Source organism: Eurosta solidaginis, chromosome 5 (genome assembly GCF_040869045.1).
Source record: "Eurosta solidaginis isolate ZX-2024a chromosome 5, ASM4086904v1, whole genome shotgun sequence".
NCBI classification, from domain to species: Eukaryota; Metazoa; Arthropoda; class Insecta; order Diptera; family Tephritidae; genus Eurosta; species Eurosta solidaginis.
In genome coordinates this window covers 18848848-18874961 of record NC_090323.1, presented here as the reverse complement: position 1 = coordinate 18874961, position 26114 = coordinate 18848848, and the positions used below count along the sequence as shown (strand labels likewise).

At 34.5% G+C, this 26114-nt stretch overlaps 1 protein-coding gene across 2 annotated transcripts in view; it reads left to right on the top strand.

Moving 5' to 3' along the window:
• Positions 1–21951, top strand: part of fax (failed axon connections) — a 220942-nt gene extending 198991 nt beyond the window's left edge. The window contains exons 2-5 of one of the 2 annotated variants that reach the window (XM_067788871.1): positions 8941–9279; positions 11611–11954; positions 15539–15635; positions 18773–21951. In XM_067788871.1, coding sequence (XP_067644972.1) covers positions 8941–9279; positions 11611–11954; positions 15539–15635; positions 18773–18826 — 834 coding nt within the window. In that variant the 3' untranslated portion in view covers positions 18827–21951. The remainder of the gene's footprint in view (positions 1–8940; positions 9280–11610; positions 11955–15538; positions 15636–18772) is intronic. The other variant, XM_067788872.1, reaches the window with a different exon arrangement.
• Positions 21952–26114: the final 4163 nt, after the last annotated feature.

The window sequence follows — 26114 nt, the reverse complement described above, 5'->3', positions numbered from 1 at the left end:
CCGATTCTCAGCTCAGGAGTCAACTAAGTGTGGAAATGCGTGAGGATGATGGTGGAAGTAAAAGAAGAAGAATGGCGCAACTTCGTGTCTGAAAACTTGAACTGAGGTCAGGTCGACAAGATCTGTAGGGGTCGCCGCCAGACAGAAGTTAATTCCCTCCGTGTCGGCGAAAGAACGCTATCAACATGGAGGGAATGTTCGGAGCTGCTAATTGAAGGGTTCTTTCCTAGGGCAGAGGTCCAGGTACCCCCCTTGCAAAGGAGGTACCCATACCTCCAGTGGAAAGCGGCTAGGGTTGTCGTTCTCCTGAGGTCGCCTGACAAAATAAGGTCTGATCCTCGATCCTATAGAGGTATCAGCCTTCTTCCAATGCTTGGCAAAGTACTGGAGAGGTTTATGGTTGAGCGACTTCAGGAGCTAATTGGGGGTAATCAGTCGAATAGGCAGTTTGGGTTTCGGAAAGGACGCAACATAGAAGACGGCTGGATGCATGTTCAAGCCTGTGTTGAGAGAAGTGCCAATAAATATGTCTTAGGTATGTCAGGGAATCTCCCACCGGTTGTCCGCATCGGCGGGGTCAGCTTCAGGTACGCGACTCAATCCTTAATCAGCAGCGGTATGGCAACGCTACTAGCAAAACAACAAACATTATGAAACTTCAAAAATCCCCAAATACGTCAAAAAATTTTGGGTGGAACTTCCTTTTTTTAATATAACATGATTGACATTTTTAAGCTACTTGGAAATTACTTGTACGTCTCTAAATAGCGTGCAGGGATCGAAACAACTTTATATATTACTATAAATATTAAAGATTAAATTTAATTATTAAACTAAAAATTACTTTTCGAACATAATAGAAACTTCAAAAAATAACTTTTCGTTTGCGGGCGATAAAAGACACTCAAAAATAATTATTTTAAATTTTTATAAAAAAAAGAAATAAATGTAAGGCGCGATAACCTCCGAAGAGATCTAAGGCCGAGCTTCTCTTCCAATTTGCGTCGTGCTCCTCTTGATTTTCCCTACAAATTGGCCGGACAGGACCTACTTGTTTTATGCCGACTCCGAACGGCATCTGCAAGGCAGATGAGTTTTCACTGAGAGCTTTTCATGGCAGAAATATACTTGGAGCGTTTGCCAGACACTGCCGAGGGGCGACCCCGCTTAGAAAAATTTTCTTCTAATTGAAAAATCGTATTTCTAAAATTTTGATGTTGCTTTGCCCGGGTGTGAACCCAGGGCATACGGTGTGGTAGGCGGAGCACGCTACCATCACACCGCATAAATTTAAATTTTTATAGTGAGATTAAAAAGGCGTGAGTACCAAAAACTCGTGAAGTTCTATATGTACGTCTATTTATTATACCTTTCATGTAAATGAAATGGTATGTATTAACTTTGTCACGAATCTCAAAATTGTAAGTCCTTAAAGGAAAATAGATAGACCCACCAATAAGTATACCGAAATGATAAGAATTAAGAGCTGAGTTGATTTAGCCATGTCTATCTATCTGTTTGTATGCAAACTTGTCCCTCAATTTTTGAGATATGTTGATAAAATTTGGTGAGCGGGTATATTTAGGTGTCCCATTAGATATTTGTCGGAACCGGCTGGATCGAAACACTATAGCATATATCCCCCATACAACCAATTTTTCTGAAAAGAGGATTTTTGTTATATCTTCCTCAATTTATCTGATTGAAACTACAAACTTCACCGTATGCTTTCGTATATTGCACATATTGTTGTCTGGAAAAATTGTATAGATCGGTGGTATATATAGTATATATCTTATACAATCGATTGTTCAGATAATTATCTTTTCGTAATTTCTGCTCCATTTTAACAGCTAGAGGCTTCACCTATCTATTTTTATACTCAGCTGACCAGAGCTCACAGAGTATATCAATTTTGTTCGCATAACGGTAATCCGTAACGGCATAAACTAATCGAGATAGATATAGACTTCTATATATCAAAATGATCTGGGCGAAAAAAGAAATTCATTTAGCCATGTCCGTCCGTCCGTCCATCCGTCCGTAAACACGATAACTTGAATAAATTTTGAGGTATCTTAATGAAATTTGGTATGTAAGTTCCTGGGTACCATCTCAGATCGCTATTTAAAATGAACGAAATCGGACTATAACCACGCCTACTTTTTCGATATCGAAAATTTCCAAAATCCGAAAAAGTGCGATAATTCATTACCAAAGACGGATAAAGCGATGAAACTTGGTAGGTGGGTTGACGTTATGACGCAGAATAGAAAATTAGTAAAATTTTGGACAATGGGCGTGACGACGCCCACTTTTAAAAGAAGGTAATTTAAAAGTTTTGCCTGCTGCAATTTGGCAGCCGTTGAAGATATCATGATGAAATTTTGCAAGAACGTTACTCCTATTACTATATGTGTGCTAAACAAAAATTAGCAAAATCGGATGACGAACACACCCACTTAAAAAAAAAAAAATGTAAGTAAAATTTTAACAAAAAATTGAATATCTTTACAGTATATAAGTAAATTATGCCAACATTCAACTCCAGTAATGATATGGTGCAACAAAATACAAAAATAAAAGAAAATTTAAAAATGGGAGTGGCTCCGCCCTTTTTCATTTAATTTGTCTAGAATACCTTTAATGCCATAAGTCGAACAAAAATTTACCAATCCTTGTGAAATTTGGTAAGGGCATAGCTTTTATGACTGTAACTGTTTTCTGTGAAAATGGGCGAAATCGGTTGAAGCCACGCCCAGTTTTTATACACAGTCGACCGTATGTCCTTCCGCTCGGCCGTTAACACGATAACCTGAGCAAAAATCGATATATCTTTACTAAGCTTAGTTCACGTACTTATCTGAGCTCACTTTATCTTGGTATTAAAAATGGGCGAAATCCGACTATGACCACGCCCACTTTTTCTATATCGAAAATTTCGAAAAATGCAAAAAAAAAGCCATAATTCTATACCAAATATGAAAAAAGGGATGAAACATGGTAATTGGATTGGCTTTTTGACGCAAAATATAACTTTGGAAAAAACTTTGTAAAATGGGTGTGACACCTACCATATTAAGTAGAAGAAAATGAAAAAGTTCTGCAGGGCGAAATCAAAAGCCCCTGGAATCATGGCAGGAATACTGTTTGTGGTATTACATATATAAATAAAATAACAGTACCCGGTAGATGTTCTGGGTCACCGTGGTCCACATTTTGGTCGATATCTCGAAAACGCCTTCACATATACAACTAAGGGCCACTCCCTTTTAAAACCCTCATTAATACTTTTAATTTGATACCCATATCGTACAAACACATTCTAGAGTCATCCCCCTGGCCCACCTTTATGGCGATATCTCGAAATGGCGTCCACCTATAGAACTATGGCCACCCCCTTTTAAAATATTCTTTAATACCTTCGATTTGATATCCATGTCAAACAAACACATTCCAGGGTTACCCTAGCTTCATTTTCCGGGAGCGTGTCATTATTCTGTATTACAAAATTCTGTAAATTGCAAAAAAATTCTGCTTTTTTAATTCTGGAAGTCAAAATTCCGGAATCATGGCATGGCGTAGCCGGTGTTGGGTCGGCTAAGGGTTATTCTTTTAAAGTGCGGCCTAAGGCCGCATACGCAGAAGGGTTTACTACGCAGAAGGACATCACCGTGGGGGTAGCCACGGTTATACCACACACCCGGCATGGCGTAGCCCAGGGTTATTTTTTATAAGCGCGGTCGAAGGCCGCCTATGCAGAAAGGTGTTCTACGCAGAATTACTGTGCATGGCGCACTTTTTCAAAATATTACATGACCTCTTTAACATTGTTAACATTATATTTTAATACAGAATTTTGTAATACAGAATTTTGAAAGCAGAACTTTAGAAAGCAGAATTTTGTTTTTAGAATTTTGTACATTCAGAATTTCGACACCAACCCTCATTTTCCTACATGGCGATTTTCCCTTATTTTGTCTCCAAAGCTCTCAGCTGAGTATGTAATGTTCGGTTACACCCGAACTTAGCCTTCCTTACTTGTTTAGTTTATATTTATCTTAAAAATCGCTTAGGTATGTACATCTGTTCACTATATATTTCTTATCTTATACAGCCGATTATTTGAATATTACGAATGGGATAAGATTATTGTTCAGCCCCATTTATGAAAGGTATAAGTCTTCGGCATAGCCGAAAACAGTCCCATCCTTACTTGTTTCCTATTAGGAAACTGCTAACTACTAAATTGTTTAGCCTTCATTACTGATTTGCGGCGCAATATTACATACAGAAAGGTATGTAGGTATATATTTACCACATGTACATATGTAAATATTTTACCATATAGAAAAATATATTGAAGGGCTTAGAACCAAAAGGATCTAAGTAACATCGACGTTGAATTGAGATAATTAAGGTTAATGTAAATTACTTATTGCAAATTCTCGGTAAATGCGTTTGAAATGATTCCTGTCTAAATGAATGCAGGTTAGTCAACTAATTCCAAGGATGTTTACTGCAGATGGAAAATAACTATAAATTTCCAAAAATTATTGCAAAAATGTCCAAAAATGTTTGCTATAAAATTCGAACGTTGATTGCTCGGCCAAAAGAACATGTAGAATTTTTTCGGGTATGCAGTCTTATAGCCCGTTTAATTTTAGTATAAAAAAGTTCTAAACTTAAGTTCGTAGGAAGTCTCGCTGATTTTTGGCAATTTTTTTTCTGGATCCAAGCGCACATTTGGCTCCAAAAATTGTTGCAATAAAATTTCGAAAGTTGATTGCTCGGCCAAAATAAAATTTAAAATTTTTTCAAGTATGCAGTTTTTTAGCCCGTTTAATTTTAGTATAAACTTAAGTTCATAGGAAGTCTCGCTGATTTTTGGGAAATAATGTTATTTAGTTCACTCATTTCATATCACTGTAATTTGAGCAAAAATGTCGTAAGCACACAAAATATGTAAATTTGATACCACGAATTAGATGAAAATTTTTTGTAATAACAGCTGACTTTCTAAACACTATACGATGATGTGTTTTCATGTAAGCCTGCTTTTACTTTAGTCAAGTATTGAGCCCAAGTCTGCGGCACAGACGAGGGAGGGGAGAGGCTTCTTCACCTCTTTCAAATCAGCGAGACTTCCTACGAACTTAAGTTTAGCACTTTATTACACTAAAACTAAACGGGCTACAAAACTGCATACTCGAAACAATTTTAAATGTTATTTTGGCCGAGCAATCAACGTTCGAAATTTTATTGCAACAATTTTTGGAGCCAAAAGGGTCTAAGTGCGCTTGGATCCAGAAAAAAAAAAATGCCAAAAATTAGTCAGACTTCCTACGAACTTAAGTTTAGCACTTTATTATACTAAAATTAAACGGGCTACAAGACTGCATACTCGAAAAAATTCTACATGTTCTTTTGGCCGAGCACTTAAATTGTATTGCTTGGAGGAGCGCACTTAGATCCTTTTGGCTCCAATCATTAATGCAGTAAAATTTAGTACGTTTTTGGCCTGGCACATATATGGCACTAAAATGTCCAAAATGACTTGGATCGCATTGTCAACAAATAGACACTATATTAAATATACAAATATGGGTATAACTCAATTTTAAAAAAAATTTCACTTAGATCCTTTTGGTTCTGAGCCCTTCATATATTGAGAAGCGCGCACTTGAGTTGAATTGAAATTCGAAAACCTTATAAAGTTTTTTTTATTGCTAATATAAATAAAAATGGCATTGGAAATGCGCACTTTTTTAACGAAGCCTACCCATATTTTGCACTCTGCTGCATAGCCTGAAGTATTTATGCAAATATTTATATATATATATTTTTTTGTTTTGATTGTATCGGTTTATAAATGCATTCTTTGCTTATAAAGTTTGTTTATTAAATATGCATATCTAACTTTATTTGAGACGTTAGATAAAGATTTTGTTTGAGCTCTAGCATCTTTGATGCTAAAATATGTTGATTTTAAATTAAAGGCAGAGGCATAAATTTTTTTTTTACAAATATTTAATAAAGTGGCTTGCGGGACTTCGAGCTTTCTCACATTTGTTGGAGTATCTTGTATGGAAACATCTTACCAATTTAATCCAAAATGGCATATAACGATTTTCTGCATGATATGGCCGATCTCTGCCTTAGTCAGACTAATCTTATCCCCAAAAAATTTGTTGGAAGAGTTTTAGTTTAAACATACGTTGACGATAAATCTAAATTTTCTTTGAGCCGCTGTGATCCTCTTGCCAGGTGACGCTCATCATCCTACTTTAGAGATAGTTTACGAAAAAATTATAAAAAAAAGGCGTGAGTACCAGGTACTCGTGAAGTTCGGTGTGTAAACATACAGGTGTACGTCTGGAAAATTTTTTTTTAAGTTGACTAAAGCGCGGCCAGTGGTTGGAACTAAATCAGAACAGAGGTAAATTTACTAGAAACTAATAGTTTCGGGCTGTTTGAAAAGAGCTTCATTGGCTTCTTATCGGTAACAACCGATGCCGACGATTTATTGTTGTTGTTGTAGCGATAAGGACACTCCCCGAAGGTCTTATCGATGTTGATGGTCCTTTGCCGGATGCAGATCCGACACGTTCCGGTAACAAGCACCATTAAAGCACCAGCCCGACTATCTCGGGAAGGATTTGGTATGACCACGTGAAACCTTCAAGGCCATCGCACCCTCCCAGGGGATCTTGGGGTCGCCAGAGCCTCGGCTATTAAAGTAAGAGGATTCGCCACAGGATGTTAAGGTTGAAAATTGGGTTGGATAAGCTATATTTTGCGCTGGCAAAGCCTGGCAAGGGTTGCGCTGCCCCTTAAATCAATTTGGTATTTTAGTCGCCAATTACGACAGGCATACCTGCCGCGGTTATGTTCTAAGCTCCCTAGCGCGCTGGGGTTTTTTTTATCGGTTTATTATTGATAGGAAATTATTATTGTCGAGTTTCTGATTTGTTATCAGCTTGTCATCGTCTTCTCATTCGTTTCAATTGGCTTGTTGTCGATGGGCTATATATGTGACATCGATTTTATTTTGAAGTTTTAGAGGTATCTGCTTTATAACAAACCCAAGAGTCGTTGTGATCAAAACGAAAACATACCGTTAACAAAAAAAAAAGAGATCGAAAAATTTTGGTTCCATATCTAAGTCCATAAGTTTCCGAAAACAAATTGATATTCTTTTGATGATATACCAACAACTTTTGAGTAGGTAAACGATAACTTTTTGGTAAAAAATCGTTCAAGTTTTGATAGCATTCCGATAAGAAATTAATAAATAGATAAATGTAAGCCGCGATAACCTCCGAAGAGATCTAAGGCCGAGCTTCTCTTCCAATTTGCGTCGTGCTCCTCTTGATTTTCCCTACAAATTGGCCGGACGGGACCTACATGTTTTATGACGACTCCGAACGGCATCTGCCAGGCAGATGAGTTTTCACTGAGAGCTTTTCATGGCAGAAACACACTCGGAGCGCTTGCCAAACACTGCCGAGGGGCGACCCCGCTTAGAATAATTTTCTTCTAATTGAAAAACCTTATTTCTAAAATTTTGATGTTGCTTTGCCCGGGGTGCGAACCCAGGGCATACGGTGTGGTAGGCGGAGCACGCTACCATCACACCACGGTGGCCGACAGAAATTAATAGTAATCCGAAAACAAATCGATATCATGTTGATAACATATCGACGATTTTTTGATGATAAATCCAAAATTTTACAATGTAAACGGACAATTTAAAATCGGTTTTATTTAATTTAATTTATTTGATTTTTAATAATCGGGGATTGCCCATATTGCTTTTTTTTTTTTTTTTTTTTTTTTTTTTTAAATGTATGAAAACATTTATTTGAAGCAATTTTTTAATTTTATAATTTATTTAATAATTTGGGAAAAATTTAAACAACGTGACATCAGGACGGACAAGGCGACAGCTGTTTCGATTATACCTTGTAAATCTCTTCAAAGCCTTTTCTCCCGGGAGTGGGAGTCGAACTCGCACCCCTACGATAGTTGAAATGGTTGTAAACGCATTCAGCTACGTCATGCCTGTTGTGAAGTCTTTCCCAATTGCCTTCTTTTTGCATATTTTAATCTTTTACACATTGCATACTAATTTATTTTTGTTTTATTTTATTTTACTTTAATCTATTTTAGCTTATTTTATTTTATTATTTTCTTTCACTTTCTTTGCACTTTATTAATTCACACAAATCTAACAAATAATGTACAAAAATGTTATAACCAACATAACCCTAAAAAGAAAAGTGATTTGTTTTTGTAAACACTTTGTGTAACAGTAAAAAAAAATCAATTATTTGCTCATGTTTGCCATTATATCTCTAGCTCTTTATTTCCAACAAAATAGCAGTGTATGCATCTCTGCGTGCACATGCATGCATAAAAATTGCGTATATGCTCAGAGACTTACATTTACCTGTAGGTGACGTATTTGCCTTGAGTTGCTGTGTGATTTCGCTCATATCAATCACCACGTACCTTGTTCCCACATTATGCTACAGTGTAGTGACGTCACTTACGCTTACATTCTCTCTCTCTTTCTTTCTGTATGTAATACTCCATACAGTATACTAATACCACATATTATGCCTACGCTTACACATTCTGTTAAACCTCATACAGTTTACCAATATCCCCCTTTAGCATAAAACTTAGAAAGACTACGCATATGCTTAAGGTTTATATTCCGAATTCCCCCATACCGTGAGCAAAGATGTTTACACATTTAAACATTCATTTTATTTTTAGGCAGTTCACAAAGTCCGCTATTCGACGTATGTGTTATGCTTTCATCAAATTTTATTCCAATTTAATCAAATCTTAAAATTATACATGATTACGACACTCTTGTGAATTGCCCGATTAATCTCAATAATTATTATCTGTTCTTTTTTCTACTTACAGAATGTTGATCACAAAATGCGTTTTCGTTCGAAGAAGGGACAATTGCCATTTATCGAATTGAACGGTGAGGAAATTGCTGACTCAGCCATTATTATTAAGGAGTTATCAGCACGATATGAAAAAAATTTGGATGCTGCTCTAACAACAGAGCAAAGAAATGTTTCATATGCCATGATTGCTATGTTGGAGAATCATCTAATTTGGATAATTTTCTATTGGCGCGCCAAATATCCCGATAATGTACTGAAAGGATATAAAGTGAATTTACAACATGCACTTGGACTACGTTGGCCAAACTCAATATTGAATTTCGTATTCAAATTTACTTTCGGCCGAAAGGTTTGTAAAAAAAAAAATATCACAATCATATTTTTAGGTAGTATACTAATCATGGCTGGAGTTGAATTGACTTTGTTTTAAAATAATAAGAATATCTATCATACACACCATAAAACATATATTTTTTTCGATAAGAACATTTTCTTGGAGCAGTTCAATAACAGCTTTACTTATATTTAATTACGAAATATATACATTAGTCATAAAATGCATAATTAATGCCCCGTTTTTCAGTACAAGTTTAACTCAGTTTGTCCTTTAAACTACGCGTCCAATTAATGGTGACTTATAACCATAAAACCATAACCAGATAAAACAGCTGATCGAACCTACCTTATGGAAATCAATGTAATCGATTAATGGTGTCATACCATAACGCTAACGCCATAACCATACCATAGCCAACGAATTGGGTTTTGGTTTCTCGCCATATCCATAACCTAAAAATATTTGAGTTTGTGAATTTTTTAACTTTTTGTAGATTTAGATACGTTATGACTAAGAGACTTATTTTTTGTGGAATATGTTTGTAATTTTTTGCGTTTTCTTCATTTTTATGAAATTTTCACGATCACATTGGAGATGGTTATGGACATGGGTATGGTTACGACTATGGCGTTAGGGTTAAGGAAGTTCAATTGGCCCTTTGAACTCTAGTTAACCTATCAGTTATTTACATTCGTTCGAAATGGCATTAAAATTGTTGTTGTAACACCCATTTAATTTGTTGACATTAGAGCTCATGTTGATAACTAGCATACTTCTGACTTCTGGAACGTTGTTTCGAAACTGTGGCTCAACTTGAAAATCACACCGTTCTCAACAAATAAGGGCATTGTTAAAACGCTTATATCAGCTTCACTTATATGTATGCTTGTTTGTAACTCTCTAGGCATTATTCCAAGGACTCTTTCAGGACAATTTGTTACAATCTAAGTCCGAAATACATAATCCTTCCAAAGACTTTACTCGACTCTGCGCCACGTATGCTTGTCCTTCCTCCAACTCTAAAATATTTTGATGTCACTTCTACCGGACTGTATGTAATATTTGTTCCAAATATGAGCCAAATCGGACATCATAGGTCGCTTTCTATTCATGTATGTATTATGTGTTCCAAATATGGACCAAATCGGACCACAAATACGATTTTTTTGAATATCTCGATCCTTGCCCCACCTAGCGGCGATTTTTTTTACAGGCCGTTTTCTATTCATGTATGCATTATGTGTTCCAAATATGAGCCAAATCGGACCACAAATACGTTTTTTTTTGAATATCTCTATCCTTGCGCCACCTAGCGGCGATTTTTTCATAGGTCTCTTTCTATTGTTGTATGTAATATGTGTTCCAAATATGAGCCAAATCGGGCCAAAAACAGGATTTTTTGAATATCTCGATCCTTGCGCCATTTAGCGGTGATTTTTTTTCATAGGTCCCTTTCTATTCATTTATGTATTATGTGTTCCAAATATGAAAAAAATCGGACCACAAATACGATTTTTTTAAATATTTCCATCCATGCGCCACCTATCGGAATTTTTTTTCTTATTATTGCATAGTTCTGAACTATATTCCAAGTTTCAAGCTTATAGCTTATCGGGAAGTTACTTAAATTTCAATTACAAAATTCGTGCCAGCCAGCCAGCCTGTCAAGTCAAGCTAAATAAAACCGTTTAAAAACAAAGTCTACAAAAAACCCAACCTAAAGGTGGCCTTAAACTGTGACTGCAAAACTGCTTTGTAGTCTACCTGGAGCTTAAGCAAACTTAGTTTGGCAAACTACTGAAAAATCGATCCTAACACATATGAATGCATAAAGAAAGCAAAAAAAAATCTTTATTAAAAAGTTAGTTATTTACAATTAGCCACTTAACTTGCGTACGCTTGCACTATATTTTCAATTGGCTTTTCCCATGCTTTATACAACCCATGCATATTATAAATGAAATGGCTTTTCGCCTTCTCATATCATAACCACAAACAATAAAAATCAGCAAAAAAGTACACTCGTTCCTATGTTTTTGCAATATTCACCTAGTTTTGCCTAAGCAAAATTAAAAATTTTGTATAAAAACATATACAAGTATGTAATAAAATTAATATAAACTAATGCCCAAGATCTTACGCAAAATTTAGAATTTGTAGAATTTTTCTGAGTATGCAGTTTTGTAGATCATTGAGTTTTCGTGACTTTTTGCATTTTTTTTGTTAGCTAAGTAATTTTTTAAAAGTTTTAAAATGTTTTGCTGATTTTTATTATTTTTAACATGAAATCCACCCACCACCCCATTTGTATAATCTAGCAATATGGTGATTTTTCATAAATAGTGGTTCCAGGGTTCAAAAAAATTGAAGGCACATGGCATCGGTGTACACAGCCCCGAAGAGATTGAAGAATTTGGCAAGAACGATTTGAAAGTATTAAGCGAAATGTTGGATTGTAAACCATTCTTCTTTGGTGATGAGCCAACCACATTGGATGTTGTTGCATTTGCAATATTATCGCAGCTGCATTACTTATCGAAAGATATCACGTATCCATTGAGAGATTTCATGACCGAAAAATGTCCTAATTTGGTTGGGCACGTGTCACGAATGAAGGAGAGATGTTTCCCCGATTGGGATGAGATTTGCACAAAATTGGATTTGAATGCACATATTCCAAAGCCAGAGTAAGTATTTTATTATTTTATTTTTATTTAACAGAAAGAAAGAAATATTTGTACTTACAAATATATATGGATGATTATTTTTGCTTAGTCAATTATTTGAGTGCTTTTAATTAGAGCTTACGATATCTTCTCGAACACAAGCGAGATTTTCGAGACCCGAGAAATCGAGAACTCGACTTCGCGCGAGATTCTCGTATCTCGAAGTACTCGTAAATCTCGCGAGCTTCTCCACATAAACTTAATTGCTGTTTGGACAGTATTTATACACTTGGGGGCCTACTCTGTATTGCGATGCGAAAGAAAAAATACGCGAAATCGCAAAATCGGTACTCTGTATCTTGACATTCGCATGTATATTTTGACTTTCGCATTCACATTTTGCCCATTCGCAATTTTTCTCCCTTTTCGCATTGCCGGCACTCTGTAAAGCGAAAGCGAATGTCAAACAGCATTCATTTTCGCATTTTTCTTGCTACAAGTAATAGGCATTCGCATTGTTCAAATATGTAAGTATTAATTGATGATTTTATAAATTGATATCTTTATATTCATTTAAAAATATATAGGACAACTCAAAAAACAAAACAAACACAAAAGCAACAATTTGTAATCCTAGTGGACTTAAAATGCATAAATAAATAACAATTAAATCGAAACCACTTTTTTATAAAGCATTTCTATTTGAAATCATGTCATTTTTTATTTGTTCTCTGATACAACTAGCAATATTTCCCATTCTATGATTTTCCACGTTTTCTGTATTTATCACGTTCACTTCTTCCAGTTCAATTTCTGAACTGGGAGGATTTCTTCATTTAAATCAATCCTTTCTTCATTTAAATCGTTCCATAATGCTACAGAATCCTTTTTTTAATTTGTTCAACAAAAATTAATCGTTTGCCGAAATTGTAATCGCCTTGTTTCTTTTGTTCTCTTTCTTTGAGTTTGGTCAGTGATGCATACTCAAGCAAAAAATTAGCGAAAAATAAAAAAGCGACATTGTTAGCGATGCGATAGCGCTACAGAGTTCCAATTACCTTTCGCATCGCAATTTATTTTCGCATCGCACTGCCTTTCGCATCGCAATACAGAGTAGGCCCCTTGGTTTTTTTTTACTTGTGAATTTTTTGTGGATTATATTGCTTTCCAATGACATTTAACTCAATGACATTTAACGCAATTCAGTCGCTGCATTGGCAGTATTCTATACATTTTGGTGTTTTTAGTTGTGGCTTGTGCTACAGAAGAAATCATAAGCTCTATATAAAACAGCCGATGAATTGATTAAATTGAATGTCGAGAAGCTCGCGAGCCTTACGAGGCATTCGAGATTCGAGAATCTCGCGAGAAGGCGAGACGCGCAAGAAATCTTCTCGAAAAAGTTCGAGAAATCGTAAGCTGTACTTGTATTACTTGATTATTTTTTTATAGAAATTTTATTTGTTAAACATTTTCAATTATTTTATTATTTTTGACTATTAAATTATTTTCAAATATTTGATTATTTTAATTACTAGTTTTTTTTAATTATTTCGTTATGGTTAAGTATTTATCTATTGTAATTGTTTGATAACTCTTAATTATACATATTAAAAAAAATACTTGGCGCGATTTACCTCCGAGGAGATTTAGGCTGAGCTTCCCTTCTAGTTTTTGTCGTGTTCCTTTTTAATTTTTTTCCTACAAATTGGCGGTACGGGGCCTACATGCTTTATGCCGACCGAGAGGCTGTTCATGGTAGAAATACACATGGCGGAGTGATTGCCAAATAACTTCCGAGGGGTGAGACCGATTAGAAAAACTTTTTTCTAAACTTTTGATGTTACTTAGCACGGGAGTTAAACCCAGGACCCTTGGTGTGGAAGGCGGAGCGCGCTACCACTACACAATGGCGGCATAGTTTAAAATATAAGGGGTGTAAACGGTGCACGGTTTGTACGGAATTTATGGTTTGCGCGGATTGTGAAGTCACAACAATAAAATGAACGTTAAAAACTATAAGATTGCTAAAACCTACGTATATTTTCGTGCAACGAATGGTAAGAAATAAAAATCAATCCTGCTTCAACCTTATTCCTCTCAATCAAATTTGGTAATTTTTATACTCAGCTGAGCAGAGCTCACAGAGTATATTATATTTGTTCGCATAACGGTACCCCGTAACGGCATAAACTAATCGAGATAGAGATAGACTTCTATATATCAAAATGATCTGGGCGAAAAAAGAAATTCATTTAGCCATGTCCGTCCGTCTATCCGTCTGTCCGTAAACATGATAACTTGAGTAAATTTTGAGGTATCTTAATGGAATTTGGTATGTAAGTTCCTGGGCACTCATCTCAGACCGCTATTTAAAATGAACGATATCGGACTATAACCACGCCCACTTTTTCTATACCGAAAATTTCGAAAAACCGAAAAAGTGCGATAATTCATTACCAAAGACAGATAAAGCGATGGAACTTGGTAGGTGGTTTGATCTTATGACGCAGAATAGAAAATTAGTAAAATTTTTGGACTTTTAAAAGAAGGTAATTTAAAAGTTTTGCAAGCTGTAATTTGGCAGCTGGGTATATAATGTTCGGTTACACCCGAACTTAGCCTTCCTTACTTGTTAATTATTGCATAATTTTCAAATATTTGATTATCTTTAATCATTTGAAGCCATCTTCCAAAGCAGATTTGGATAGTTGGTCCTCTTTTTTCTTTGAGAAATGCAATTCGTCTATATCCGTGACGCTCCGGCTAAAAAAGCATTTTAGTCGACACCGCAGTTTGAAAACAGAGGAAGGCGGAAACCTACACTGAGTCCGGAGAGGTAGGCGGAGGAAGGCCTGACCTCGCTTAGTGCTTTCAATTGGCGTCAGTTTTCGCGAAACGGGGATAGCTTGCGTGTCTTGCTACGAAACGTCCAAAATCGCTTAAGCCATTAAGCGCCAATTAAAGATGATAATAACTGGTTCCATTGATTCTTTTCCTTGGGTTTATAAACTTCAATATAAGGTTTTGTAACCATAGACTCAAATAAATGAAATGAAATGTTTTATTTATTAAATTCATTTTTTTTTTTAGTTTTATTATGTAATTACTTGCTGGTGTCTTGTACTTATTGGACTATTTTTTAATACATATTTGTTCATTAATTTATTATTTCTAGCTTTTTGGTTATTTTTGAATATTCGATTTTTTAAATTATTTAATTAGTTTCTATTTGGTTATTTCTAATAATTTGAATTTTTTATTTAATTTTAATTTGTAATTATTTGATTTTTTTTAACTATGAGATTATTATTTTAACTGTGTATTTTAATATTTTGAATTATTAAATTGTTTTAATTATTAATTCATTTTATCTATGTTTTCTTTTTTTGAGTTTAATCATGTTATTACTTATTGTAAGTAAAAAGGAAGCTCTGCCTAAAATTTCTTCGGAGGTTATCGCGCCTTACATTTATTTTTATTTTTTAAATAAAAAATTATTTATTTTTTAAATAAAAAATTATTTATTTTTTAAATAAAAAATTATTTATTTTTTAAAATAAAAAAAAATCTGGAACTGACTTTTTTATTTGCGCTTTAATTAGGCCTGAAACAAAGGAAGGCAAAGAAGGTGAACCCGAGAAATCAAACGAGCAAGAAAATGATTCCGATAAGAATGAGAAGGAGTTGGAAAAAGATAAGGTATGAATGAACATTTTTTAACACTCTGTTTTTTGAGTTTGTTTTTATGTCAAATGGGCAACAGAACAAAAGAAAAAATTCAAGATTTTACATTGAAAATTAATAATGGGAGCAATTCGAAAATCGGTGAAAATTTATAATTTTCCATGAAATGCTCGTTATGTTCAAAAGTAAAATTCAATGTTTTCAGTTTATATTCAGAAAGTTCCGACTCATATTAAATTACGGGTTGATATTCGAAATGTTACAATTGATATTCTGAAATTCATTTCTGATTATCAATTGAAGAGTTGTGTGCAAAAAGGGATCAAGGGCAGAAGGACCCTTTTTCCGTAAAACAGCTCAATACGAAGAAGAGGTCCAGTTTAATTCCCACACCAAATATTTTTTTTGTATACATATTTCTGAAACTGACTTCGTGCCAACGAAGAATATAAAGCTCTGTGCGAGTTTTTTGCTTTGCTCTTAAAAAAATAATGAAATACTAAAATTTAAAAAAATTTACTCTCGCTCCCATACAGTGTGCTTTCCCATATCAGCTACATATATTAACGTCCCACGATTTCGCTTCTGTGTTGCTTCTATGTTATATGCAAAACGGTAACATCCAGGGAGGGAAAATAATATTTTTTTTCGGAGTCGAAAAAGTCCTGGTCAAAAAATTGTCCTAGGTGAAAATGTTTGAGTTCCCAGGTATCCCTATAGCAATATCATGTCGAATCATGCATCCTTTTTATTTTTGGAACTTTTTCCATAAAAGTCCACATATAAAAGTAAAATCTGTATTTTTATTTTTTGAGTCCGATAGAACTAGTTAAACTCGGACTTTTAAAAATAAAAGTTAAATCCGGACTTTTATTTTGGCCTTAAAAAGTAAAAGTCCGGATTTAACTTTTATTTCCGGACTTTTATTTTTAATAGTCCGAGTTTAACTAGTTCTATCGGACTCAGGTAATAAAAATCCGAAACAAATTTTTATCTTGATCCAAATATATTAAAAGTCCAAAATTAATAGTTTTGCACGGAATTATATTATAAAAGGAATAACAGTTTCCGCCCCTGGTAACATCTATACTGGATTTGGCCAAAATATACATTGGAAAGATTATGTTAGAAATATACTATATATTAAAAAAAAATTTCAAATACTACAACAACAAAAATAATATCACACCTCAAATGTGTGAAACACGAAAATCTCGAAACGTAATTTTCAAAAAAGGTCAGTTTTTGCACGCAACTCCCGTTGTTGTTGTTGTAGCGATAAGGACACTCCCCGAAGGCCTTATCGATGTTGATGGTCCTTTGCCGGATGCAGATCCGGTACGTTCTTGTAACAAGCACCACAAAGGTACAAGCCCGAAAATTTTGCTTTGACCACATGCAACCTTCTAGGCCTTTACACCCCCCAAGAAATAAAAAACACTATCAGAAACCAGGATCTATGCTATAAAATAATACCGTCCTCTTGAAAAATACCAAAAGCTTCCTAGGACCTTTGCTACTTGCTGCTTCTAGATCTGATAGCTGTGCCACTCCTAAAAGCTGGGGTTTTAGCCTTGCGAGCGACGGGCACGAAACACAAAACGTCATCGATCGTTTCCTCCTCAAACCCACACTTCCTACATCTGCTATCACTGACAAGCCTGTGACGCCAGATGGAAGTGTCCAGTCAGAATACCCATCAAGAACCTACAGTCCCCCAATTTTAAATGATAGGAGTAACTTTGTTAATTTTAGGTTATAAGACCTGCACATGATTTTCTACACCTTGCAGCCCCTCGCTTGGTTCCAACCCTTTTTTGCTTGGTCGATCATGTGCAGCTCTCGCCTTCTTTTAATCTCGCACAATCTGATTAGAACGTCTACTGTACAAGCTTCGAACGATGTACTGTGTTTAGCGAGCCCATCCGCTTTTTTCTTTTCCATAAATTCCCATATGCCCAAAGACCCCATATAGATGTATATTTATTCCGACTTTTTCTAGGGTTTGCTTACACTTTAAATGTTGTGCTACGAGAGATTATAGCCTTAATTGCTGCTTGGCGCGGCTGTAGTTTAAGCTATTTTCCTTCACTTCCGCTTGAGAATTACTATAGTGATCTGACTGCTTGTAGGGCTTGTGTATTTAGGGATCAGTGCAGTACACCACAGACCCTACTCCTTCCTTAACTTTACAACCATCGGTATACTCATGTATCGCCTCGACTGCCATTTGAGCGCCCTTGCGCAAAGCAACTCTATCGTGACGTAGAGCAGGTAGGGAAGTAGGTAGTATGTCCGCCAAATTTTTGATGACGCTATACTAATATGGCCATATGGTCTGCGTTCAAGCTGCCTCGATGCATTGAGTATCGTTGCAGTTGTTAACGATATGTTCTTCGTCACCAGGTCTACAGGTGGATGTGCAGAATGGCATACAATGCAGCTGTTGGTGTTGTTTTCAGAGCATCCGTTACGCTAAGTATGAGTGGCCGTCCACCAAACAAGGACTCCATAGTATGGGACGGGCTTTTTAATCGCTGTAAATATCCAATGAGAGAGAGGGCGATAGATCCCACGTACACCCCAACATCTTTTACATGCATAAAGTGCCGTCGAAGCCTTCTTCACTCTCTCCTCAACGTTGAGCTTTTCCTCGACAACTCGACATTAGATGCCCAGGTTTGTATATCCGGAAGCGCCCGATCCATCAAAGAACTAATTGTTGGTAGGCACTTTCCACTTATGGTAACTACAACGTACGCCGTAAGTTTGACGGGTCTCTCCACGAACCACCTGAGCATTTGGTTGATGACCAGTGTCCACAGCAGAGTTGACAATACCTCGCCCTGCGGCGTGCTTGATTTTGTGGCCTCGTACAGGCCCCAAGTAATCTTTTTGCCATTAAGCATGCAACCGATCCATCTGGTAGAGCTGGATGTACTTAAGACCCACCATAATCGCCTCTTATCTCTAACATTTGCACAGGAATTCAGCACAATAGATGGAATTTCATCAGGTCCTCCGCTAGAATAGGAAAAGTTAAGGTTTACCAGCTGTCTTAGTACGTCATCCGTATGAATATACGGAACTATACAACAAAATTATTCCAAAAATAAAAGCTAATAAATCTTTTATCAAAACTCTCATTACAGTCGAATGAAAAGGAAATCACAGAGGAGAATAAGGAGAAAGAAGAAACACAGTAAGAATATCGATTATCGTAAGCTTAGGACAACTGTAAAGGACATGCATTTAATAACAAAAATAATAATCACACACACAAAATTATAATAAAAAAAATTTGAAAAAGAAAACCTTTTTTATATATTACGATTAGTATAAAATTATTAAAGAAAAAATTATACATAATGTATAAGACATTGCAATTAGTTAAAAGCGAAATAACTTCTGACGATGAAAGATGGTTCTAACTGCTTATTTTTTCATTGTTTATTTTAAATTTTCGTTTTTCTTTCTCATTTTAATATTATTATTATTATTATTGTATAATTATACACATATTGTTTACTTCCAAATGAAAAAAAAAAAAAATAATTAAAACAAAAATAAAAAAAAATGATGCAATTAAGCCTAAATGTAATTAAGTTTATGTTTCTATATAATATACATATTTTATATTTTAATTTGTGTGCAAATATGAAAAAAAATGTAATGAAAATTGTATCGTATAATAAACATTGTGTTTTGAATGTTGACTAAAACGAGAAAGAAGTATGTAGAAGAAAAGGATGGAAAGTAGGAAGAGAAGAAGCAGGGAAGAAAAGAAAAAGTAAAAATAAAACGCTGCTTCAAGAGTTATTAGTTATTTCGAGAATCAAAGAAAAATCATTATTGTGCAAAATAAACTTAAAAACTATTATTATAAAAAAAATACTCAAAATTCGAAATACATATGTACATGCATACAAAAACATGCCTATACACATAAAATACATAAGTACTTAGAAGGAAGGAGCGAAATAAAAAAAATAGCTTAGCACGAAATGGACTTTGTAGTTTATATGAAAAGAAAATTAAAGTGTTTACTACATATATTGAACAATTAACGAAATTTAAGGAGTAAAAAATTAAGTAAGACAATTTAAAAAAGTTGTGAAAACAACCAACTGCGGCCATTTAAAAGTTTAAAAAGAAAAATTCAAAACAAAAATTTTAAATTTTTTTGCAGATACATAGGTCTAGGAAATAAAATAAAAACGCAAGGCTTTCAAAAAAAAACTTAGTTTTGAAATAAAATTTAACTGCCTTTCGACATGACAGGCTGAGACGCAATTAAGTATTTTTTCAAAAAACAAGTTTTTTAGTTTCAAACAGCATAATAACAAAATTAAAAAAAGGCCATCGAACTACTGCAACGTTTAATTCACAAAGTCAGCGTGTATATTTTTCTAAATCAATTTTTTATTTTTTTTGATATCCTTTAACTTATTTTTATATTTTCTCTTCTTAATAAAAAATCAATGGCGTTAAATTGGTACACAATTAAAAATACAAAAGTTTTGAAATATATATATTTTAGTACAAAAAGTGCCATTTTAGTTTAAATGTTAATTAAAAAGGGTTCAGATGTTTCTAGCAGATAATTTTTTCTTGTTTTTATTGTTCAATTTAAAATCGTCTGTCACGGCAATATGCATATACTATGTATGTATGTATGTAAGTTAAGTTCTTTTTAAATTGTCGAAATTTTAAATTTTTTTCCTTGGAAATATGATATTGCTCCGTTAAACATATTTTTTTAAAATACACTACTGAAAAAAATTAAGGGATAAAAAAAAAGGTTAACATTTTTTTTTTTTTTTTTTTTTTTGTTTAATTACTATAAGGATCAGCTAACTTATTTACTTAGCGTTAATTTATTTTTGGCACGTCTTGATGATACGTTCACTTCTCGCCGATAAATCGGTCAAATGGAAAAGAACACTCTTGTCTTTGATTATCGATATCTCAGCAACCAATGATCGCACATAAAGTCAAAGCTGGGTTTAAGAACTTGAATCAATTCTATTTAGCGACTATTAACCGCTTTTTATGGTTTTTAGGAAATTCCTGCACTGGATCGAAAATATTGATGAAACCACTAATGTTAAGTGTGCCTTTTACAATGCAATATGCCCCCAAAAACTCTACGAAGAAAACAGAATTTCTTTCCTATACAAATAAAATTGCTTTTTTTCTAAATAAGCAGTTTTTTGCATTAAACATCTTTTTATTTAAAATTTTTTTTTCATAAACTACGAACTCCATCTCAAGATAAGAACCAACAAATTTTTTTATACGACCCACCCTAGTACATATGAATAGTTAAAAATTTATGAACTACTTTACAATAATAACAACCACACTTCGTTTTCATACATACAATATTTGAGCAAACGAACAAATAAACAAACATAAATGAGCATTTATAAAACGTTAGCACTTCATAAGCCATCATAAATAAATAAACACACATACACGAATGCATACATACATGCATACTTCAAATAAACTCATACGTAAAACAAAATGTAATTTGTTTGCACTATTGGCTTTGGCTTCCTTATTTCTTAACGCATATTTATTCCAGTGCGCACAGTAGAGTGGGTCGATTTTTTTCATGCTCCAATGAAAGCGCTAAAGCTTTTTGATTGCTAAAAAAAACTGCGCAGACGCTTTATCAGCGTCAACGGCGCTAGTTTTTTAAGCAATTAAAATCCTGCTATAATGGAAAACAAAAAATTTACCCACCCTAATGCGCATGCAAACATAAATTTAAAAATGAAGCTGCATACATAATTATATACATACATACATACATTACATACACGCAACTAAATCATTCGCATTAGATATATATTTATATATTTGTTTATATATATACATATATACATATACGGTATATATATACACATAATTAAATAAATAAATAAAATACATACATATATACATATGTATGTAACATCAACATGATCTGCGTATAAATTGAAGCGTACACCGATAAACATAAAAAACATTTAAAAAATTCATTAAATTAACTGATAATTAAGAAACCGAAAAAAAAAACAAAACACAAAATAAACAAAGCATGAAAATGAAAGAAAACAACAAAATATTCATGAAAGTATAAGAACAGAGTACATTGTATGTATTTTTCATCCACATGACGGTAAAAAAATATGTAATTGTAGAATATTCAAGTATTTTTATGGATTATGTATCAAAGGTTATGTTATAAGTTTTTACATTATTTCTATTGTAGCTCAGTGTTTTATATAATAAACATATATAACATAAATCTTATTTAATAAATATGCTTCTTAATCAAAAATTTTATTGTTGTTGTTAATATGTTTACAAAGTTTTTTGCTGCTTTTGTTGCACGTAAGTACTATTAGTCCAAATTTTTCTAAAAACTTGCACCTATGTAGATCCAATTTAATCATAATTTATTATTTTGATACTTATATTAAAAACAAAACAAAGTCACGTGAAACTTAAAGGGCTAATTAAACTTCATTAACCCTAACGCCATAGTCGTAATCATACCCATATCCATAACCATCTCCAATGTGATGTGTGCCTTAACCTAAAAATCTTTAAAATTTCATAAAAATGAAGAAAATGCAAACAATTACAAACATATTCCATAAAAATAAGTCTCTTAATCATAACGTATCCAAAACAATGAATAAAATCTACAAAAAGTTATTAAATTCACCAACTCAAATACTTTTAGGTTATGGATAATGCGAGAAACCAAAACCCAATTGGTTGGCTATGGTATGGTTATGGCGTTAGCGTTATGGTATGGCACCATTAATCGATTACATTGATTTCCATAAAGTAGGTTCGATCAGCTGTTTTATCTAGCTATGGTTTTATGGTTATAAGTCACCATTAATTGTCCCTTAACGCATCGTGATGTTTCTTTTTCCTACAGCGAATTGTATTTGTTGTTGCCTTTAAAACCAATTTTTTGCTGTCTTGAAAACCCAGCGCTTAGTGTTTATGCGCGCCTAATCTTTCAGGCGAATTTGTTTTTTCTTATTACAGTTAAAAGCGAATTTCACATAGAAACACACTCCCTCCGCACCAGGCTCGCCAGTACTACTACTTTTTATGGGCGCCTACTTCTTCAGCACAAATCAGTCAAAAAGATCCATGAAGTTTTTGCGCATTCAATAAAAAATTCATTTGCCGCGCATCCCATTTTATACAATTGCACCAGGCGCGCATAAAAGAGGTGCCTGCGACAAAGATGATGTGATACGAACCATTTGTTTACTGCAACACTCACTTATCTGTGATTGTTGCCAGAACAAAAAATGTGCCAAAAATATCGATAAACTTTATTTTGACCCACAACTGCTAAAAATGTTGGGAAGGGCTAAAAATATTTGTTTTAGTGTTAATATACACATATATACATACATATTTCGAAGATGGAAGGTAAATATTATTTCCACTTCAAAAGAAATTACTCAAAAATGTTTTTATTAATTTGATATTTTGACGCAATCGGTCGATTCTGATACACAGAACCTGGAACGTGCGAAATGCAAGACAAGCCCTAACCCCTCCGTAATTTTAATTATCATATCTTAAATCGGATTTCCTCAAATTTTATAGGAAAATTCTGCTTTCACTGTGCCCTAAATGCTATACAATATTTGACTAGTTAATTTAATTAAAAAGTATATTTTTCTTTTACTTCTTGTTTGCTTGGACCAGTTATATATATTTTTGAAAAAATTTGGTTGAGAAAGGTATGTTTTTTTTGAAAATCAGCATTAAATCATGAAACTATAAAATCTTCGATATGTATGTCAAAAATCGCCATATTCAGTTTCGTGAATTTTTATTCGGAGTGGCATCATTGTTAAAAATGTAAATAAAAACAAAGAACCGTAAATCCATTCCTCTTTGCCTGCGATTTCTCATTCGTATGAGCATCCCTGTAAGAAAATGCCTTATGGCTTAGACAGATGCAAAACGTTACTTACTTGGCGTACGAAGAAGAAACTGCATGGTAAACGCCAGATAGGCTACATATCACTCGTCGCATCCGTTACTAATTTTCTACTTTTGATAAAAGTACATTATCCACGTAACATATGTTGCACTTTATTTCTAGCCAACAATCAAATTGACGCTTTCGAAAATCCAATTAAAAATGATGTAAGTGCTAGTTTTTATGGACTCCTAGTGTCAACCGTCCGTTCGAAACAATTCTTAACAACTTTCACCCCTATTATGAACTCATACGATACACGATAAACGCTTGCAATCTGTTATACCATATTATGAAATAAATGCTAGCGTGTGAAACCCGATCGTTAGCGTTTATCGTTTATCGTGGTATTGCCATACGCTAACTATCGCATCAACTGTTCAATTTTCTACGCTAGCCATCGTTGATACATTTTTGCACGATACGTTAGGAGCTATTTAAATAAAAGTAAATATAAAATTATTACAAAATCTAAAGGACCCAACTAAAGCCTCATTCCCAACACTCTGTTGCAACACCCTGGGCAAGAAGCCTTAAAGAGGCACAAACCTTCAAAATATTTGGGATGGATGACCTATTTTTACGGGCGCGCAAACTGCCTTCTATTTCTGTTAAGACATACTCTAACATCAATTTTGTTTATTAAACTTTTTCTTTACTTTTAGTATGTCAGGGACTTGAAGTGTAGAGTTCATTTCAAGAAAATTGGAAGCATCTCTCAATTTTCTTCTTTCTATGGCATCTATGCAAGTTTCGTCAAATTGTTCATTTGAGTTTATATAAAAGGTAACAGAGGTTGCACAAAACATTTTATTATTACAGCTTTTAAAAACTTTTGCCACTTTCACGTACAAGATAAATGAATTGTTAGTATTTACGTTTTGTTTTGCTATCTGTTTCGTATAGATTCACAAAAATTTGTAAACAAAACTATGCTGTCATTCACAATAGTACATCTATCGGGCGTGTGGAAATCGCAATATGAAAGCTAATTTTTTACGATACGCTAGCAAGCGTTTATCGTCTATCGTATAAAAACTCATAATAGGGGTGTTTATTTCATTTTTTTATATCGACAAAAAATCCCCTACACCAGGCGCGCATATTAAAGTGCATTCGAGGTAGTTGTTGGCCAAAAATTTTTATTTAATAAAAGTGCGCACCGACTTCAACTTCGAATGAACCTCCCTGTTGGAAAAGTTTTAAATATGCTTGTATGTACTAGGAAAGAAATCGTTTCGTTCCTCACCGAATCAATCCGTGTGCAGGCTGCTGTGGTCTGGTCCGCCTACAATACCGAAGGTTCTGGGAAAAAATATGGATAAATGTTTTTTCATTAGAAACTTTTTTTAAGTGTTCTTTGCCATGAAAAGCTTCTCAGTGAATATGCTTCTGCCTTGCAGCTGCCGTCTGAAGTTGGCATAAACATAAAGATGCTGTTGCGGTAAATTTGTATAAATCTCCTCTAAGCCAGGTATAAATTCATGTACAGGCTGCTATGGTCTGGTTCGCCGAAGTCCTGGATTCAAGTCCCAGAAAAAATATGGGAAAATGTTTTACAAAGTAGCACGACGCCGATCGAAAAATAAGCTTGTCAAGTATTTATAATATTGTTTTTTTTTTTGTTCGTTTAAATAAATAATTTGTTTTCATAAGAGAAAATAGTCAATATTGGCGGTCACAGATAACACATTTGGCATGTTCGAGTAATTAGACGACGCAAAAATTAGTAATCTTCAAAAATTTATAAACATTTTACTCGCCTGACTTGATTCGTGAACAGCGACTCTGACACCATCCGCCTGCGTACTAAATTTTAATTAGAGTGCGATATCCATATCACAAGGTAGGTAGGTTGAACTGGCCGGTCCATGAGGACCTCACATAGACTGATTGAGTCCGTAGTGTTACCAGAAGTTTGTTTTAACGACCAAACTGAAAACCCCTATCAAAAACCAGGACCTATGTTCTAAAATAACTCCGTCCTCTTGGCAAATACTAGAAGCTTCCTAGGACTTAAGCCACTTGCTGCTTCTAGATCTGACAGCTGTATCACTCCTAATAGCTGGAGTCTTAGCCTGGCAAGTGCAGGGCACGAGCACAGAACGTGCTCGATCGTTTCCTCCTCCAACCCGCACTTCCTACACCTGCTATCACTGACCAAGCCTAATTTAAAGGCATGTGACGCCAGAAGGCAGTGTCCAGTCAGAATACCCGTCATGAGTCTACAGTCCTCTCTTTTTAATGATAGAAGCAACTGTGTTAGTCTAAGGTTGTAAGACCTACACATAATCTTCGACACTTTACAGCCCCGCGCTTGAACCCACGCCTTTTCTGCTTGGTCGATCATGTGCACCTCTCGCCTTCGCTTAATCTCGCCCAATCTAATTGGGACGTCTACGGAGCAAGCTTCAAGGGATGCGCCCTTTTTAGCTAATTCGTCCGCTTTTTCATTCCCATCTATTCCCATATGCCCTGGG